We start from the raw sequence: 21,615 nt of genomic DNA on the forward strand, positions 1-21,615 counted from the left end.
TGCGTCTGACGACTATGGCTACCCCTCTAGTTCTCGTAGCAAAAGAAGAGTGACCAATATTATGGTATATGTTATCCGCTAACGTATTTATGTCTCCCTCTAAAATGTGCGTTTCGCTTAATAGTGCCACGTCCACATGTTCTTTTTTCATCAGTGTAAGCACGCTTTTGCGCTTGTGTTGTTTGTTTATCCCACCGGTGTTCCATACCATTATATTCAAACTAGCCATAGTCTATGCATGTTTTCGTGTAGTTTTTGGTAATGTTTCTGGAGTATGAAGCTACAATAGATGCACATCCAATTAATGAGGTCCCGTTGAGAGCTGAGCTTAAAAACATATATATATACAAATAAAAATCCCCTATTTTCCCCTCTCCCAGAAAGTCGAACATGCCTGTGTTCCAAGAACACATCCTCCGCGATTGACTTTCTCCCATGGTCCACCGGATTGCCCAACCTGAGCATTGTAATCCTAATTTTCCTATGCTCATTGCCATAGGATCTAACATTTCCATTCTATTGCAATAGAATGTCGCTTTTGGTCTTGCACCTTCCCTTACTGTAATGAAGTATTGTGATAAATAACCTAAAGATAAAAATAAAAAATAAAATAAAAAGAGAATAAACCTTTATCGACATATTCCTTTGAACCCTCCACCAACGTGTGGGGAAAAAAAAAAAAAGGAAAAGATTGTAGATCAGTATTGACACCTTAATGTGAAGAACATTGGAAAAGAATAATGTAAGTTACAATATATTTAAAAAATATATAGTAATATTGACACCTTAATGTGAAGAACATTGGAAAAGAACAATGTAAATTAAATTATATTTAAAAAATATAGGGTGATGAGAAGAAAAAATTTAATAAAATAAAAATCAATGGAAAGATATAGATAAGGAATAAGAGATAAATAATTATCAACGTGGAGAAGCCACTAGAACCGATTTAACTGATTAGATAAGATAGAAAAGCAGCGCCTTTTAGCGCTTCAATGTGCCTTTAATGGAGTGATTACTTAAATTGTTAGAATAACCTTGCTGTGCTCATACGTTTATGTGTGGATAATTTTAAAGTATTATTAAGGGCTGATTGCACTTCATTTAATTTATTATATGCTATGTGTATGCACACCGAATGTTATTGTTAGAGTTGTATGCTTCGTTGTCATGGTGCCTTATATTCTAGAAGGTTGTAGAATATACTAGTGCCTAGACTATTTTACATTCCAGAATGATCTAAGAGACCCAGGGCATTTGAGCGATAAACCCAGAATATTCCAGATAGATCTTTTTGCATTGATATTTATTTGTCCCCTCAGAGACCAGAGACTGAAATTATAATGTATTATGAATCGTATTATACACAGTACACATTGTTATAGACGACTTGCATATCGTTTGCTACTTTGATGAACACAACAATGCTATTCCAACACTGGTGGAATGACCTCATTGATGAACACAATAAAGTCATTCCAACACTGGTATATATTTAGAGAGAGGCTTAACTGATTCCGGCATTTCCGTCATGCTTTGGGTTATTTGCTGCATTTTGAATCAGGAAATCCTCAGCATCAAAGGGTGTAAATGGACCTGACCTGCGGCCGTTATTGTCCAAGAATGATAACAGCGCCGGATATGCTAGCCTTGGCTTGTGGCCGGCTATGTACAGCTTTTGCATCACAACTTTGTATGGTTGACGTCGGATGATGGCCTCTCTGCTCAAATCTTCGTAGATAAATATTGGTTTATCACCATACTTCAGCTTCCCACGTTGGTTGCGAGCATATTTGATGATTTCATCCCTTGTTGTAGTTTTCCGCAGAGTGACAATGATGACTCTCGGCCCGTTGATATTTTGCCCCTGGGAACCAATTCTGTAAACTTGTTCCACTTCTGGCACTTTGTTTGGATCGGAGTTTTCCAAAATCGTTGATAACTCGTTTGGAAAGTTGATGTCATCGCAGTTCACTGATTCATCAAGCCCCACAATGCGGATGTTATTCCGCCTGTGGTAACGATGGGTTTCTAGTTGCCTCTCCATCACTTCGTTTTTAAGCAATTTTATTTCCCTCCGGTATTCATCTTTAACTTTTTCCATCTCTTCTCCCATCTCTGTCATGATACCTTCGTTCGCCTTGACTGCTTTTGTGTTTTCTGTCACCGAAATCTCCACTGTCGTGATTCGCTTTGACTGTGCATCGAACGCTTTCTTGACTTCTTCTAATTTCTCATCGATGTGATCGAATTTAGCCTCGATGCGATCGAATTTAGCCTCGACGTTTGCCTCGAGCGCCTTGATGTGTGTAATCTGCAGGTTAGACTGTTCTACCATCTGTTCTTTCATCAGGTTAGACTCTTCTACCATCTGTTCTTTCATCAGGTTAGACTGTTCTAACTGTTCTTTCATCAGGTTAGACTGTTCTACCATCAGGTTAGACAGTGTGTTGAAATCGGGTGGATTTCTGCTTTCTTCAGTTGACGGCATATGGTAGATAGATGCAGTGACGTTGGAATCCATAAATCTGGCTGCTCTCCCTCTCACGGAGCTTGAATCTGTACCTTCTTTTATGTTGGTCTCTATTGACTCTCTTTCGGGGACCGTAATCGATGATCCCGGTACGTTGTCCTCTTCCTTCTCCTCCTCGGAGCTTGTTGCCGTCGGCTCAGAACCAGCGACGGTTAGGACGCGTCTATCTAGTTTTTTTACGTCCTGCGCCGTTGAAGTTGCCGTAGTTATTTTCTCTGCCTTCTTTCCACCTTTAACCATATTGTCTTTTGATATGGTTAGTAGAGGGTCTTAACAATACATACGATGTGGTCTATTCTCTTTCTTTACTGTCCAAATAATGTTTTTAAACGAAATTAGCGTTAGCGGGAGCGGAGCAATTGCAAAATGCGTGTGCTACATGTTGTAGCGTAACCGGAAGTCGGGATTTTTTTTTATACATTTTTTTTTTCATCTGGCGACCCCCCCGCGGCGGCTCACGACCCTCCTTTGGGAACCCCTGGTATAGATAATGTATTTAGTGAATGTAGTGATTCTGTTTATTTTATTTTATTCTGTTCTACACACTATTTATGTGGGTAAAACAACTAGAGCATTTAAATCGAGAATTAGTGAATATAAATGTTCAGTCAGAAATTCAGATGTCAAGTCATCGGTAGCTCGACATTTTTCTAAATGCAAACATGCCGTCAACGATCTTAAATACATGGGACTCGAGTTAGTCCACAGGCCCTCTAGAGGGGGTGACAGGCATAAGTTACTATTGCAACGTGAATGTTATTATATCCATTTGTTCAATTGCATTGAACCAAGGGGAATGAATGAAGAGAACGTGTTAACCTGTTTCCTATAAGTGACTTTTACCATCATTATTATGATTTCATGATTATTATTATTGTTTTTACGTACGAGGAAATGTTTTCTTATGTTGCTCATAAGAGAATTTGCTCATCTATTTAGCCCTATTAACTATGGGTAAGATGTATTTTGTTTCTGGTATTTTTGTATTTAGGAATTTACTCCATATTTAAATGTCCTTCCTAGGGTCAAAGTTGACCAGTAATCCCAGGCACACCTGTTTTTGATATCACTTCCTGCCCACCTTGTATATAGCCACCATTTTGCCTAAACTAATACTGCTAGCCATCAACACTGAAGAAGGAACACATTGGTTCTGAAACATGTATGTATCCGGCTGCAATTAAAATTTGAAACCTGAGAGTGCTGGTCCGGCTTCCTGCTTTATTCTACATTTATCTTTGGGATTGCAGCACCCAGTGTCAACTATTGTGAGCGCGGTCTAACTTGACTTTTGTTCTACACACTATAGCATACCTGCCAACATTAGAAATGTTGAAAAAGAGGGAGATTTTCTGGGGTTTAAAACACTACTCCAACACTACAGATGAATAGAAGATAAAGAATTATTTTTAGTTAGATAGAAAGAGAGAAATGCGTGATATATGCTATCATGGCTTTTAGTCGTAAAAGGGGAAATATTTCACTCTAAGCGTAGAAAGATTTGCAGGAATATCTCTTAAATTTTTGGAGGCTGACTGACCACAGTTACTAAGGAGTTTCACATTCACTTTCGGTTGCCAGGTTGGGCAGGAATAATTAAGGGTAGTGTATGAAGGATATTAGACAGTCTCTTTCAATCTAATCTGGCAGCATATATCCCCCCAAGAAAAGAGTGTTGGAAGGTAGCCTACTGTGTATGCGATAGTCTACTGTATCTTCTGACAACTGATGCCTTTTAAAGACAGGAAGGGAGTGACAGAGAGAGAGAGAGGAGCAGAGGGAAGGAGCGATATGAAGAGGTGTGATAGAGATAAGTGAAGAAGGAAAGAATGATAGAGGAGAGATAGAAAAGGAAGTGAAGTCTGAGATCTTCCTTGTCATGAATCTTTTAAAGCAGCACAGAGAGAGAGAGAGAGAGAGAGAGAGAGAGAGAGAGAGAGAGAGAGAGAGAGAGAGAGAGAGAGAGAGAGAAAGTGAAATGCTGAGTGGAAAGAATGGATGTAAATCCTGTAATCAGATACACTCATCTCTATCTGCCCTCCCTCTCTGCCTATTCTGTTTCTCAGTCTCTCCATCTCTTTTGTCTGTCTGTTTCACTCACTCACTCACTCACTCACTCACTCACTCACTCACTCACTCACTCACTCACTCACTCACTCACTCACTCACTCACACCCCCCTCTGACCTCTGTCTCTATTCTCTCTCTCACTCTCTTTCTTTCTCTCTCTGTCCTCTCTATATCTTTGTATTTCTGTTTATTCTGTGTATTTTTGTATCCTTCCCTCCTACTGTACTTCCACAGTCTCCATATGGTGCGACAACACACTTTGGCTCTCCACTCACAGCCCAACTTCCATGCTCACTTTGCGTACAATTGATGGAGCACTTGTAGTGGCATTTCTCTGGATTTATTTGACACAGTACAAATACCGGGCCACCTCTGGCCTTTCTCATAGGTTGAAAAATGGGTCAGACCCAAGTTATCTTGTCTCTCTTTTTCTCCTTGACATCCATGCACAGAAATCAAACCTGCAGCTCCACCAATTAACTGATACAGTATAATATGTAATTAGAATGACAGTTCAAGATGGACTTATATAGTTCATTGTCTTCTGGTTTTTAATTCTTGGATCTAAATTGGTTCTTTTCACAAGTAATATTAAGTAGGTTCCACAGCATCACATTTTTCCTCTCCTATAATTCTGAAATATTAATTCCTCTCTCCAGGGATAGTTCTTAGTGTTCTATATTCTTTGCCCCTTTACTCGGCTGCTTATACTTGTGGGATTTGCAAATGCTGACTTTTTCGACTACTGCTGTACTGAATACTCCGCTGATAAATAACCCAATAACACACCAGCAAATGTAAACGGTTGTAATTGTATTTTTCCCAGACAGAGTGAACTCTATCTGAACTGAACTGACTGCAAACTTGAATCTACTTTCTACCGTTTCACTTAATATACTTATACGCCTTTTCTTTAATTAATGCGCAAATGTTATTTACACACAGTTGTTGGCTGGACGGGGAGCTGGACGGGGAGCTGGACGGGGAGGAGGTTGGGGTGATGGAGGGGCCGCTGTCTCTTAAGGGGATAACTTTAAAGAACCATGTTCTACTTTTTACTCTTTTCCCCTCTCTCTGCCCTCCCTGCTATCTTACTCTCTCTGTCCTATGTCTCTCTCTCTCTCTCTCTCTCTCTCATCTCTTCTCTTTCCTCTCTCTCCTCTTTCTCTCTCCGCTCTTTCTTTCTCTCTCTCTCTCTCTCTCTCTCTCTCTCTCTCTCTCTTTCTCTCTAGCCCCCACACCATAAATTAATAACTAAATCACCTGGTATACATTATTCCACTACTGCCCTGGATCATCAGCTAAATGTGTGAAACTGTAAATAACGAGAATTATATATTTCCCCCACAGTGAACTCTGTCTGAACTGTACTGTCTGCTAACTCTGGCCTTTTAGTTATTTAGCTAATCTTTTAATTAACAAGCAAATCGCATTACAGGCTTTTCAACACATTTGCATGTGTGTGCGCGCACATGTGTGTGTGTGTGTGTGTGTGTGTGGTGGTGTGGAGTGCATGGTGTGTTGTGTAAGTGCGCATGTGTGGTGTGGAGTGGGGTGTTCATGTGTGTGTGTGGTGTGTGTGTGTGTGTGTGTGTGTGTGTGTGTGTGTGTGTGTGTGTGTGTGTGTGTGTGTGTGTGTGTGTGGGTGGAGTGGTGTGTGTGTGTGTGTGTGTGTGTGTGTGTTTGTGTGTGTGGAGTGGTGTGTGTGTGTGTTTGTGTGTGTGTGTGAGTGTGGAGTGGTGTTTGTGTGTGTGTGTGTGTGTGTGTGTGTGTGTGTGTGTGTGTGTGTGTGTGTGTGTGTGTGTGTGTGTGTGTGGAGTGGTGTGAGTGTGTGTGTGTGTGTGGAGGTGTGTGTGTGTGTGTGTGTGTGTGTGTGTGTGTGTGTGTGTGTGTGTGTGTGTGGAGTGGTGTGTGTGTGTGTGTGTGTTTGTGTGTCTATGTATATGGGTGGAGGGGTCTGGGGGGATCTGTTCTAAAACCTTATGCTATACTGGTACCTTTCTTGATTTATATACTGTATCTTTTTCTCTCTCTTTCCCTGGTCCCCCTATCTTCTTTCTCTCTCTCCTTTAACCCCCCCCCATCTCTTTGACTTCTCTTCTCCTAATATTTTAGACTCCCCAACCATAAATTAATAAACACATTAATTCCTGTGCACTCTCCACGACCCTCTCAGATGATTCCCTATGCAAATCACCAACTAACTATGAATATTGACACCCACGTGGAACTGGGAATGATTTCAGCCAATAGGGGCAGGCGCTTGTTAACTTTGATGCTGTCCCTCGATAGGCCAGAGTAGAGCAGAGGCGGGACCTCCAGGGAGATGGAATTTCAGAACCTGGCTTAAACACACACGCACCCACACTGATCATTAATAAGTAACAGACAACCATACTGTTAGTGATATGTCTTGAGTTGAACTGCACATCTGTGTCCTCAATCAGCAGTTTCCCTGAGGTGGGGCTACAGGGTTCACGTCGCTTCCAGTTGAAGCTCTGTGATGTAGCTGGGAAACACGAACCTCAGAAAAGTTAGAAACAAAGAAAAAACGAGGTATATTTTCACAACTGCATACTGAACAGTGTTCTCAGAGGAAGATTAGGTCCCTGGAACACTGTTTGAAGAGAGACAGATGGGCTATTTACATGTTCAGGGCTTACAATTTAAAATACATTATGTACTATACAAAGATGTACCTTCTACGCTTATGTTTGGTTCACATGGCCTCGAAAAGATATTTTTATTTTATTTATCCTGTCATGAAATAGAATAGTTCATAGTATTCTCATGTCAAATTATATGAATAGTATTGAATACTATACTATGAATAGTATTGAATACTATGAATATCCTAATTCTGAGGATTGTTCTGCATAATTTCCCCTCCTATTTTAAATGTATTCATAAAGTACATTTTCTAATGATCTATTAAGAAATAGTTGATCGTAATGAATACTACATGGTGGTAAATTAAGTTTAGTTTGTTTATTTTTATTGTATATTTTGTGTTTGAATTGAAAGTGAAGGAAAAACATTTTTTGTGTTTCAGTAGAATAAAGTAGAGCAGAGTAGAATGGTGGAACAACACAGAGTAGAAGAGTAGATTCCTGATTAGACTAACAGGCAGACACATGCGCCATCTGCTGGTGGTAATGATAAACACAGGCCTGTTTTAGTCCAGTTCCAAAATGACAGTTCCAGATGAAAAGTTGACTTCATTGGATTTTACATCTCCTAAATCAAGCAACTTTATTATCTGTAGTCAGACATGTTTCAGTTCTATTGGCTGCTCGCTCTAACCGGATGACCAGTGGAGAAAAAGAAGGGTTAAGTTCCCCCCGTGACGGTCATGAGATCTTCTGTGGCAGCTTTTCACACAACAAGTCTTAAACCATCCGTTAACCCAGAAACCCACCTGTTGACACAGGGAACCGGGGTGATCCACTTCAAATGGGCGGCTTGCCCCAGAAATGTGACGTCAACTTCGCAAGCCCTGTATCAGTCTGGCCTGTATGTAGTGGCTGATGCTGGTGATGTGCATACAGATCATTCATAGATTCTTTATCTATGATTGTTTGTTTGTGAGGTAATTAGGTAGGGCTAGTGCGTCTAGGTTTTGGTAGTAAACAGAAATTACAGAATGGTGTATCAGTCAGGACACATGAAGGTGAGGAGACGTAATTTCTTCCTGAACTGTATTCTTTGTCCAGCGTGATGTATTGCACATCGTTGCAATATTCAGTATTGTCATCAGTCTGGAATAACAATAATTACCATTAGACACTAACTTATATTGACAGAAACATAAGTAAACTTCTGTGAAGCATGAATCAAGAAATGTCTATATAGGCCTACTGTATATATATAGTAACAAATGAAAAGCACAGACATATCCAAACATAAATATCCATATCATTACCGTGGCCATTTTAACAGAAACAGTAACCTAGAGTTACATATAAATGAGAATATTACTTTTCAAAGAAATAATCAAACTTCACATAATGTACCGGGTTACACAAAGTGAAATGGCGACATCCTCTGATTAGACGAGGTACTACAAAGGCATTTCCTCCCGACATAGAAACTTGAATTCTTCACAGCAACATAAACAGTACTACTTTAACACTTTGGACGCCACCGTGATATGCGTGATGTGTTGTTAACCTCTTCCACCCGGAGCCTATTTTCTGAAAATAAATAGCCTAAAATAAATGGAAAAGTAAATGGAATATTGCTCCACTTCTACAAGGTCCATTTGCATGTTCTTGGTATCTAGGGACATCTATGGACCTCAGTGAATGTATTCCCAGTGTCAGAAATATTGTGTCTATTACTAGGCTTGCTTAAATTGTGATGAAACAAAGGAGAATATGAATTATGATTTTTCTTTGCATATTTGACAGTGAATAACACCATGCTAATAATGACCAAACATTAAAAACGTCCACTGATCTCGTTCAGTACCTTCTTGAGATCATGTGTACAGAAGATCTAAGGAAATGAATAAAGGGAAGATGATTAAACAGAAGGTTCTGTAGATACAGTACTGAATTCTCCCATCCGGACCAGTGCAATTTGAAATATTATTATAGAATATAGAATAGCAGGCTTAGAAATGACCTTATTATAGCCAATTTGCACATTTATATATAAATACATATATTATCTTTCAAATGGCCGAGTTCAATTTGGATTTAGTATCACCAGGCGTGCATAAGAACAGATAATGAAATCTACTGTAATCTACTGTACTTTTTATTTTGATTAGGGTGCAACCGTTTTGAAACTAATTTCAGATCTAATTGTTGCTACATGCTAACAATAGGGAAGAGAAACTAACTACGTTTCAATATTTGTCATAAACGTTACCTTTTGTGGTAGAATTATCCTGAATAATAGCAGTTATTGAAATAATTCATACAGTACTATGAACCTTGAACCCAATAGAATCTTCCAGGAAGTGTAGTTAAAAAAAAAATCAACACAGAACCAGACCTGTGGAAGTCCGCTACAAAATTGCAGCAAAAAAACTACAATTCCCATTCCCCTGGTTTTACAAAATGGTCGCCTCTCGCGGATTATACAGACATTCCAAAGAGGAAAATCTATCTATATAAATCAAATCAATCAAATCAAATCTGCGTGCCCCCCTGTCTCCGGAGGTCTCATAGTGGTGGCCGGAGTGCCGGACGTCCCGCGATGATGTCGGGGAGTTCGCGACCCTCTCTGCGCCGGCCCCTATCTCCTTGTCTCCGGCTGTCCCTGAGAAATGAGTGTTGAATGTCCCGTGATTAAGACGGGGAGGACGCAACCCTCTCTGCGCCGCCACTGTGCCTCAAATAGATTTGCTATCAGCTCTATCTTCAATCTTTCAAAATGTTCAGTTGCTATCGCTATCAGCTCTATCTTTAATCTTTCAAAATGTTCAGTTGCTATTGCATGCACTCATCTGTTGATATTGAGTGCATGCTTACCAACTGTCCGTCTGCAACACTACTATCACCGACATCTAAGAAGGGAGATCCCCCCTTGAATGGCCCTTCTAAGGTTTCTCTCCTCCACACTGCCTGTGGAGCATTTTTACCTATTGTTAGGTTTTAGTGAGTTTTTCCTTACCTTCGCGTGGGGTATGTCTGGGAGTGCTTGCATTCTTTCATTTATTTGCATTTATTTTAAATTTGTTGGACCTTATGGTGTCCTTGTTCTGTTCTTGACTTATTGTTATGTTTTCTTCTTGACTTGTTTAAAGAAGACCTGTACGGCCCATGGGGACATTAACGTGTGTTGTTGGGCCTTATAAATAAATTTGATTTGAAATTTGATTTGATTTATGTAATTTATGTAAACGGGCGGAAGAGGTTAAAAGCGCAAGGCTGTAATATATAGGAATACGTGGCGGTGTTTGCAGGGCTATAACTATATTCTATATTATAGCTATGGACAGGGGCGTAGCTGGGGGGGGTAGCTTAGGATGATTCCAAGGGCCCAGCACTGAGAGGGGGCCCCCCCAAAATTTTTTTTTTTTTTTTTTTTTTTTTTTTTACTAGACATCACTCAGGTGTATTATTGATGCTCTCATTGATACTATGTTTGGTTCTGAAATGTGTGTGTGTGTGTGTGTGTGTGTGTGTGTGTGTGTGTGTGTGTGTGTGTGTGTGTGTGTGTGTGTGTGTGAGATATATAGAGAGAGAGGGGGGGCTTTGGTAGACTATTGCATTGGTCCATTCATTGAAGATGAACGCAATGCGACATCCTTTACTAGGCTCACCCACCAACAGTGCAGGTGCTGAACTGCTGATCCGAATGTATAGGTAAAAACCATATTATGCGTTTTCATCAATAAAAAAATTGCCAAAAAATGTCTGCTTGCGCGTTTACGCGCGCTCGCATTCACTGGGGGCCTACAAATACATTCTTTCATGGGGCCCAGAATCTGGAGCTACACCCCTGGCTATGGATACAATACTATAGCCCATTTGACATCGAGTATCTATCGTTCAATATGAGAAAAAGAAATAATTTTTTCATTCATACATTCCCATTTTATAGCGTGGTGAATATGACTATAGTTTTAGAATAATCCTGTCTAATCCCAGAAAACGACGCTATGCAGCAATACGTGCAATTCACTAAAAACTTTGTCATTTTTCGCCTGTACACGCTACTGTTTTGAAATCACATCTATATTATCGGTATTATGGTTCATCATGAATGCATGAAAGGGTGGGGGGGGCGGAGTTTTTTGATGCTTTGATCGTCACCAACGGCACACGTGGAGTAAAATACACACATATATTGTGATCGAAGTGAAATCATGGTTGGATCACAGCAGGATTGATACCATATAGGCCTTACCTTCACTAGGATGTGCCCCAAAAAGAATATTCCAATTATCTGATCGTGAATCCCAGTATTGGTGTTGATCGTGTCGCCAACATAATCTGCCACACATCATGGACCGAGAGCAATTCACGTTTCTCAATCCGATCGGGACAACCGGTCCCCTTGCCCGACCTCTGATCGAGCCACTGGCCAAGATATCATGTTTTAAAGGGTGCTCGATACTGCCATCTGGGTGGATGCGGCCGGTATTGCACATTGGCATTCTCAAAATGATTCCCCATGTTAACCCAGATGTCCGTGTGTCTGTAATGAATGGAAATATCGGATACAAGAAATAACGATGAAAACCCGACTATACTCGGGTTTTCAGGGGTCCTGGCGGCGTGTATGCTTTTACCAACGCGTTCGTGTTTCCGGGTTCCCGTTTTGCGCTCTGATTGGCCACTGACCTATGCTATTACGCCCCCCTTTACGCTCTCGCCTGAGATGCGCTGTGAACTGTATGGAGAGAGAGGCGGGGGGTCTCATCTCCATGTACAGTAGCCGATTAGAAGACACACAACAACAGACAGACAGCTCAGTGATTGAAACCTACGTGTTTGTGCGACCATGTCGACCTGAACAATGGGGGATAATAATAAGAACGAGCCGCCTCGGGGGCCTGGAGGGAGGATACCGCAGGCGGAAGACGGCTGCTGCTGCTGGAGCTGGACCGAGTCATGTGAGACAAGCCGGCGGCAGCAAGGCGCACGGAGGCGGGGAGAAACCACCGCCTCGCCCCGCTGGTGCTTCACAGCGCGTCTCAGGCGAGAGCGTAAAGGGGGGCGTAATAGCATAGGTCAGTGGCCAATCAGAGCGCAAAACGGGAACCCGGAAAAACGAACGTGTTGGTAAAAGCATACACGCGTCCTGGCGCTGAGCGTTCGGCGAGTTAACCCGACTATCATCGGGTCTGGCGTCCAAAGTGTTAACTTAAACTAACATGAGCATCATGACGATATTGGAAAAATATCTCACTCTGAACACGGTTACATTTGTGAGATATAGACATAATAAACAACGAAACAGCAGGCACGTACTTCACGTACGTCATTGACTCAATACTCTGGAGCACACATAAAGAAATAAGGATCTTAATTGTCACAGGTAAGTAATAAAACTAACACGGAGCATGGTTGATTTCCACACAAGACCGCAACACTTGCGAGATACATACGTACCATATCTCCTATAACGTGCATATTAAAGGGTTAGGCACCTAAAATGTCCACACCTTTTGTCCAATGATGTTGCTTTCCCCTGATCCCAAACCAGCCATGTTTCTTTTGGCCTGGGCTATGTGCCGGCTGGTGATAGATCTATTAATAGTAATAATTAGGGATGTCCGATATTATCGGCCTACCGATATTGGCATTCAAATGTGATATCGGAAAATATCGGTATCGGTTTTCCAAGATTTTTTTTTTTTTTTTTTTTTTTTTACATTTCTATAACCTTTATTTACCCAGGCAAGCAAGTAAGAACAAATTCTGATTTTATTTATTGTCAAAAGTATGCATAATGTTGTGTTAATTCCACAACAAGAGATATGTAATGTTAATTAGTTGGACAATATCGGTATATCGGTATCTGTGCTGAAGGGTCTGCATTTAGGTAGAAATAGACCTAAGATTTCCCCCTCTAAGTTCATTAGACCTGTTTAATGTGTGGGAGCTAAGTTATTATTTACCACATACTGTTTACACCGTCTGCCTACTGTTGGCATCTCATGTTATGTGACAGTGCTGCCATCTACTGGGCCGAGGTGGAAGTGTTTTTAATATCGTGCGTCACTTCCTGTAACGTTGAACTTGCCCGGACTTGCACGGAGAGAACGAGAAGTGCATCCTACGTTAAGGTCACCACGCGGACATTATTCCACCAAGAGAGTGTGAGTTTTAGTAATCAGCTAATTAGATGTTTAGTAAACGTCAGGGATTAGCGGATTACAGCTAACTATAGTATTTCCCATTATCGTTAGCAGTTAGCATAAGATAGCTAGCTCGGAGCTAATATCTAACGTAGCCCGATGCTCATGCGTTGCTAGCTGCTCTGTACTGGACATATCAGACGATATATAGCACAGACCGGAGGACATTTAGCTAGGGTCTGTGCCGAAGGGACTCTGTACAGAGGCACACAACCAGTAATTTGCTAGCACAGTAGCCGCTAGCACTAGCCTGTTGAACAGAGGCGGACAGCGTGTCTTTAGTCTGGCTGTCTGCGTGCTCACTACTGAGCGGAGGGAGACACTCAGATACACCACAGCGGAGAATCTGGTCTGCAGGAGCAGACTGGTAGCGCCAATCGGACCGGGCAGCGTCTTCCCGCCCTCATCACCACGCAGCGGTCGACCACTCCTCGCTACAGAACCCCTCCGGGTTGCGTGAATGCCTTCTACAACAGAACTGCGTTTCCGCGTTGCTCTGATTGGCCACTGACCCCACGTGACCCTACCCTATTACACGCCCCCTTATCGACGCCAGTTATGCGACGCTCTACGGCTCTTTCGCTGATTTCCTCGCAGAACAGCCGTTTCCGTATTTATAATATTGGAAACGCCGTGCTGTGAGCGCTGTGAAGCACCTCTGTATTAAATGCCAACAGCACCTCTGTATTAAATGCCGACTCATCAATCAATCAATAACAACATTAACGATAACGTTAGCATTAGGCTAACGCCAAGCTGTAATGTTACCAGTCTCGCGTCTATCTGCTAACGTTAGCATTAGGTAATAACCGGTTTAAAATGGATGGTGATTACCTCACGTTGTGTCTATTCTGCTAACGCCGACTCATCAATCAATCAATAACAACATTAACGATAACGTTAACGTTAGCATTAGGCTAACGCCAAGCTGTAATGTTACCAGTCTCGCGTCTATCTGCTAACGTTAGCATTAGGTAATAACCGGTTTAAAATGGATGGTGATTACCTCACGTTGTGTCTATTCTGCTAGCATTAACGTTACTAGTACAAACAATCAAACCAAAACATTGACATCTAACTTATCTTTAGATATTTACTCAACCTCTAATGTCTAACTATGAATGAACACAACACTCTAACTTAACATCTTTAGCTAATAAAGTACTCAACCTCTACTGTCTTTAACTATGAACAAACACAACACTAACTTACCATCTTTAGATAATAAAGTACTCAACCTCTACTGTCTTTAACTATGAACAAACACAACACTAACTTACCATCTTTAGATAATAAAGTACTCAACCTCTACTGTCTTTAACTATGAACAAACACAACACTCTATGATCTGGGCTTATGGTTTGTCCAGCAAGGCAATCACTGGACTGAACCTCTGCTGCAGTTTATGGCCGCTTGTATCGGGTCTATGGCAGGGTCGTAGCACACGTTAAGAGGGGGAGACGTGACAATCTGAGATTGTCTCAAGTTAAAGTCTTCTTGTGGTATGCTTTCACAGGGAGATCCTGATATAGAACTGAGTGTGCTTAGGGCTCAGACCCATGCTCTTACAGTAGGACTGAGTGTACTTGGGGCTCAGACCCATGCTCTTACAGTAGGACGGAGTGTACTTGGGGCTCAGAGTGACCCATGCTCTTACAGTAGGACTGAGTGTACTAGGGCTCAGAGTGACCCATGCTCTTACAGTAGAACTGAGTGTACTTAGGGCTCAGAGTGACCCATGCTCTTACAGTAGGACGGAGTGTACTTGGGGCCCAGACCCATGCTCTTACAGTAGGACGGAGTGTACTTGGGGCTCAGACCCATGCTCTTACAGTAGGACTGAGTGTACTTGGGGCTCAGAGTGACCCATGCTCTTACAGTAGGACGGAGTGTACTTGGGGCTCAGACCCATGCTCTTACAGTAGGACGGAGTGTACTTGGGGCTCAAACCCATGCTCTTACAGTAGGACTGAGTGTACTTAGGGCTCAGACCCATGCTCTTACAGTAGGACTGAGTGTACTTGGGGCTCAGAGTGACCCATGCTTTTACAGTAGGACTGAGTGTACTTGTCTACACTCTACTCGGTTGAGTACTTTATTATCTAAATATGGTAAGTTAGAGTGTTGTGTTTGTTCATAGTTAAAGACAGTAGAGGTTGAGTACTTTATTAGCTAAAGATGTTAAGTTAGAGTATTGTATTCATTCATAGTTAGACATTAGAGGTTGAGTAAATATCTAAAGATAAGTTAGATGTCAATGTTTTGGTTTGATTGTTTGTACTAGTAACGTTAATGCTAGCAGAATAGACACAACGTAAGGTAATCACCATCCATTTTAAACCGGTTATTACCTAATGCTAACGTTAGCAGATAGACGCGAGACTGGTAACATTACAGCTTGGCGTTAGCCTAATGCTAACGTTAACGTTATCGTTAATGTTGTTATTGATTGATTGATGAGTCGGCGTTAGCAAAATAGACACAACGTGAGGTAATCACCATCCATTTTAAACCGGTTATTACCTAATGCTAACGTTAGCAGATAGACGCGAGACTGGTAACATTACAGCTTGGCGTTAGCCTAATGCTAACATTATCGTTAATGTTGTTATTGATTGATTGATGAGTCGGCATTTAATACAGAGGTGCTTCACAGCGCTCACAGCGCGGCGTTTCCAATATGAGCGCTCACAGCGCAGCGTTTCCAATATTATAAATACGGAAACAGCTGTTCTGCGAGGAAGTCAGCGAAAGAGCTGTAGAGCGTCGCATAACACGCGTCGATAAGGGGGCGTGTAATAGGGTAGGGTCACGTGGGGTCAGTGGCCAATCAGAGCAACGCGGAAACGCAGTTCTGTTGTAGAAGGCATTCACGCCTCCGGGTTATTCTCACCACCAGGATTACTAACTCTCTCCACCTCTCTCGTCCGGCAGAGGGAATTGTTCCTCTGCTGCATTGGTAACCGCGGCAACGTTGGCCAGAACACTTTAATAGAACCATTTGGGCGCCCATAGTATTTTAATTAGGAATTGTATAAAGTAATAATAATATTTGTATGTATGTTTTTCCCCCCTTGTTTATATAAAAATGGCATTATGATTCAAACAGTTTCCTCGCTCTTTCTAGTCTAGGTGACTCCATTTTAAGTTAGTTTACTCAGCGTGTAATTTGGTACAATTAGTTTGGCAGTTAAGGCATCCGACCAACCCCCTAAGGTGAAATTTATATACAGTCCTTTAAGCTCCATCACAGTATCGTAAAAAAGCCAGTATCGAGCATCCCTAGTAATAATATATCTTATGTATCAATATGTTTATTGCTTTCCCCAGGTCCCAGACCAGTTGTGTTTCTTCAGCACGGTTTCCTAGCAGCGGGTTCTAACTGGATAACCAACCCTCCAGAGAGCAGCCTGGGTTTCGTGCTGGCTGAGGCCGGCTATGACGTGTGGATCGGGAACAGCAGGGGGAACACCTGGTCGTCAAAACACGCAACACTGAAGCCAGACCAAGAAGCCTTCTGGAAGTTCAGGTTAGAGACGCAGGTGTTATAAAGAACCTGTGGCGTTGTTTCAGTAAAAGCCAAGGTATGGCAATTAGGGAGGGTGGGGGGGTGAAGGGGGGGTTTCGCCCCCTTGGTGGATTTTTTTTGTCAAATCAGTTGCGCAATAGTCACTTTTGGTGAGTTGTTTCTATACAATTCACTTATATGACATTTAGGTATGACACAGGACTACACAAGCATTTTTAGTATAGAAATGTGTCAACAGACTAAAGCAGGGAACCACAATATTTTGCATACAAATCATGCAGAATGTAATATCATAACTGTCTATTATTTTTCTTGCAATTGAGCCAATTTTCCTTAGGTACGGTTTTGAGGTGTGTGTTCAACAGAATGTAGTATCAAAAACACGTTCACAAAAAGTATGGGTTACTGAATGCTGAACTGCACTGTTATAATCACTAATTGTAAGACCATACCTGTGTCCCTGTATCACTTGTCTCTGCTGCCCTTTGATTAAAAAACGTCTGTATGTCCATTTTCCTTTTTTTGTGGCATATTTGAGTTAGTCACCTATAGTAAAAGTCACCTAGTAAAAGTGAGATAATTGACAATATCAAAACATGCTAGGGCTGTACAGAATAGTTCGAAGCTTCGTTCATAATGTTGAAATTCGAATTCTAAATCAACATACAAAATTTGTAATTATACATATTTTTTTAGTTTTTATTTATTTATTTAAAAAATTTTAGCCAAGGTATGGCGAGTGCCATACCTTGCCATACCAAAACGACGCCCCTGTAAAGAACATGTAAGCCGGTTGTGATGTGGGGATGGCTGATTACCTGCACAACAGGTCCCAGGTCTAATTAGCTTGACCCAGGTTACATGTGGCTGCTTAAATCAGCCATCCCCACATCACATATCCCCAACGCCAAACTGAGGCAGGGGAGAATCCCCAGCTGAAGCCTATTACTCCACCCAGTCAGCCCAAGCCAAAAGACAAATGTAAACACTTTCAATAACAACCAAACAGTTCACTTCACAAGCCCTTTTTTCTTATTTTTTTTTACAGTCAATACCAGACAAGCAAACTGTTATTTTATTGTGCCATAACATATACATTTGTAGTACAGGAGTGTGTAGGAGTCACTCACACAAACATAAATGTATGTTTTATGTTGCTGATTTGTTCTGAGTTTTTCTATCTACCCCTCTCCATCTCTTCCTGCCTCTCTCTACCCACCCACCCTCACCTCTTTCTCTGTATGCCTGTAGCTATGACGAGATGGCTCAGAAGGATCTTCCAGCAGTGGTGGACCACATCCTGAATACAACAGGCCAGGAGCAGATCTTCTACATTGGACACTCACAGGGAACCACCATAGGTAAAGACAGACATCTCACGTAGTCAGTCTTGTGCCCAAATAAGGGAGGGCAGTTCCTTCAGCATGGGAAAATGAATGGGTTATTAAACTAGCTTCATCTGTGGTTCACACAGGTTCTTTACCTTGAACGGCATGTTCCAATATTGACTTCTTTCTCTGATAAGGGGATTTAGAATTTTGAAGCGGCAGTGTAAAAAAGGTCACCAGCTGTAATGTCTTTTTTTGTCAACACTTAAGGTCTACATGCACTGGAATCCATAAAGTTAATAATCAATTGTTATGACCCCTGAGGTCTAAGGGTAACAGGGCGGTAACATAAACATTGGTTGACGGAAAGGATGACCAGGTTTGTAAACAAAAAGGATATTTATTGACATACAAGGAAGCACAGGTAACGCAAGGGTGAGCCAAGGCCAAAACAACAAACTCACTATTCTCCAAAACAAAGGTAAAAAGAAATGACATTCCATAACCTAAACTAGGGATGCTCGATATTGGCTTTTTTACCGATACCGATATACCGATATTGTCCAACTCTTAATTTCCGATACCGATATCAACCGATACCGATATACTGTATGCAGGGTTCCCCCCCCCCAAAAAACGGAATAATTTCAGGTAATTAACATTACACATCTCTTGTTGTGGAATTAACACAACATTATGCATACTTTTGACAATAAATAAAATCAGAATTTGTTCTTACTTGCTTGCCTGGGTAAATAAAGGTTATAGAAATGTAAATAAATTAAATAATTTTTTTTTTTTTTTGAAAACCGATACCGATATTTTCCGATATCACATTTTAATGCCAATATCGGCCGATAATATCGGTAGGCCGATAATATCGGACATCCCTAACCTAAACCCTTACCAACAAACAGGAGAAAACAATACCCAAATGAAAAGGCAGCTCACCCCATCAGTGCTTCCTGAAAACGAGAAAATAACACACATTAGTGATATAATACAGGACAGTTAAATATATATATGGCAGGACAGAAAACGACTGCCAACTACACGTATAACAAAACAATATATAACTTCAAGGATACAACGTACATATCATTAATTCATTCAAGCTCTCTATGGCCACACAAGGTGGTACAAACAATTGCTCAATGACATGGCAATTACACAAAGGCACCAAAATATAAAACAGGCCTAGCCTCATGCCAGAGAGAGAATGAATGATCTGAGCAGCCAGGTTTAAAACAGGGTGTGGTGATCCGGAATTGGGTGGTGGGTGATGGTTCAGGATTGGGTGCAGGAATCCTGAAACCCATCCACCAATCGGTGATGTGCTGCATAGTAGTCTACCAATGGAGGGGCAGGAATGGCAGGGACCAATGGTGGTGGACGGGTTCTGTCTGACGGGAGGAAACAAAATGGAGACAAAACAAACACTGGGGAAGCAAATACATTGGGATGTAACATCGATACATTACAATAATCATCTCTGTATGTGTGTGTGTGTGTGTGTGTGTGTGTGTGTGTGCGTGCGTGTGTGTGTGCTTGACTCCAGCCTTCATGGCCTTCTCCACGATGCCAGAGTTGGCCAGTAAGATCAAGATGTTCTTTGGTTTGGCTCCAGTAGCAACCGTGGCTTTTACCAACAGTCCCATGACAAAACTGTCTGTCCTACCTGAATTCTTAATTTGGGTAAGTACAAATGAACAAATATATTAAATACATGAATAAACAAACCTCAGCAGCTATTCTTATGTTGTATTCATACTCCCCAAACTTGCTTCAAAGTACAGTATGTTTTGGTACACTCACTCCATTGTATCAGACATATTCCCTTTTGCTGTATATTTTCCAGCAAGCAATGACACCAGGGGCGTAACTCCCACGGGGGTCTTTGGAATGTGTCCCCCGCATTTTTTCAGAATGCAGTTATGTCCCCCCCCCTTCTGACTACCTGTCCTATTATTATGCAAAGAGGAGTAGATGGGGGTCGCATTCTTGCCCTTATCTAGAGCTAAACCAGCAGCAGTGACGACACCAGCAGTGTGTGTGTGTGTGTGTGTGTGTGTGTGCAGTGAGTGGTGCGTTCCTGAAATCAACTGGGATTGCACTCGCTATTTGCATATCAATAGCGCCGGTCATCAGGTGTGTTAAATACGACCGGCGCTATTGATATGCAAATAGCGAGTACTTATCTGGGCTTGCACTTAGTGCACCCCCGTCCCATGAAGAACGCATGCCTACAGTGTATGTGTGACATAGAAGAAGAAAATTATACTTAAAAGAATAATGTTTACCGATTACTCATCAGATATTCTAGACTCCAAACGTTTCATGATCGCAAATTGTTTTAATTGTTCTTCATTCTGTTCCCCCCGTTTTGTTGATAGATTATATGAAGACCAGAAGTCAAATGTATTCTGATGCCGGCAATGTTCATTCCACTAAAAGATAAAATAGGTTTTCTTGGTGTGAGAAACTCTTTTAACTGGATTGGAGATAAACATGACATTTCATTTTCTGCAGATGAAGTGGCAATTAGAAATGCTTGAAAGTGCTCTTTAGTTCACAGATGAGTTGGACCCTGTTTTTTTGGCACGTTCCTCTGGTTATTGCAGTGATCTCATGTTGAAAGAAGAATTTCAGCATGAGTTCATTTACTGCAGTGTTGTGTTTTGGGGGAATCAGGAGTAAGGATTTTGATTTGCTTCTTTAGAATTCTATGCTGTAGCTTTGTCACAACAATCCCACATTTGATTCACATGCTGTACACTTTAACAAGTTTGCTTGACTCCCATTTCTAAGAGCAATTTGCCATAGCAAAGACCATTACCTGGAGATCTCTGAATGCAATGGAAATTCTGTATGTATGAGCTCAGTGTGTCGTTTACATGGAGAAATGGCGCCACCGCCTGGGAAAATGCGGTATTGCACCCCTGGTATTAAAAAAAAATTGAGGTAACCCCCCCCCCCAGCGACGTCACTCGCCACGCCCACAAATCTGTCCCCGGCACACCTGGAGAGAGAGTTACGCCACTGAATGACACAATTTAAAGCGAGCTACTATGGAACATTTACTCCATACTTTCCAGTGGTTAAACAGTACTGCAGTGATCCAGTGGCTTGCAGCAAACCCAGTGGTTTCGTAAACTCTGTCACAGTAGAACTTTGTTTATCCGAACCAGTCGTCCATTAGACTGAGATGTTGAGATTATTGAACATATGCATAAAAACATGCGGGACCTGTTCTGAAATATATTTTATTCAGTAAAGTATATTGCTGTTTGTGAGTTGTTTCCATGTGCAATATTTGAGGTGAGGTAGCGCACCTAGGA

At 41.5% G+C, this 21,615-nt stretch overlaps 1 protein-coding gene across 1 annotated transcript in view; it reads left to right on the forward strand.

Moving 5' to 3' along the window:
* Positions 1-21,615, forward strand: part of lipf (lipase, gastric) — a 146,928-nt gene that overhangs the window by 58,843 nt on the left and 66,470 nt on the right. Inside the window, exons 4-6 of the mRNA XM_084323497.1 lie at positions 16,751-16,949; positions 18,201-18,310; positions 19,836-19,972. Coding sequence (XP_084179623.1) covers positions 16,751-16,949; positions 18,201-18,310; positions 19,836-19,972 — 446 coding nt within the window. The remainder of the gene's footprint in view (positions 1-16,750; positions 16,950-18,200; positions 18,311-19,835; positions 19,973-21,615) is intronic.

This window comes from Notolepis coatsorum, assembly GCF_963971535.1.
Source record: "Notolepis coatsorum genome assembly, chromosome: 10".
NCBI lineage: Eukaryota > Metazoa > Chordata > Actinopteri > Aulopiformes > Paralepididae > Notolepis > Notolepis coatsorum.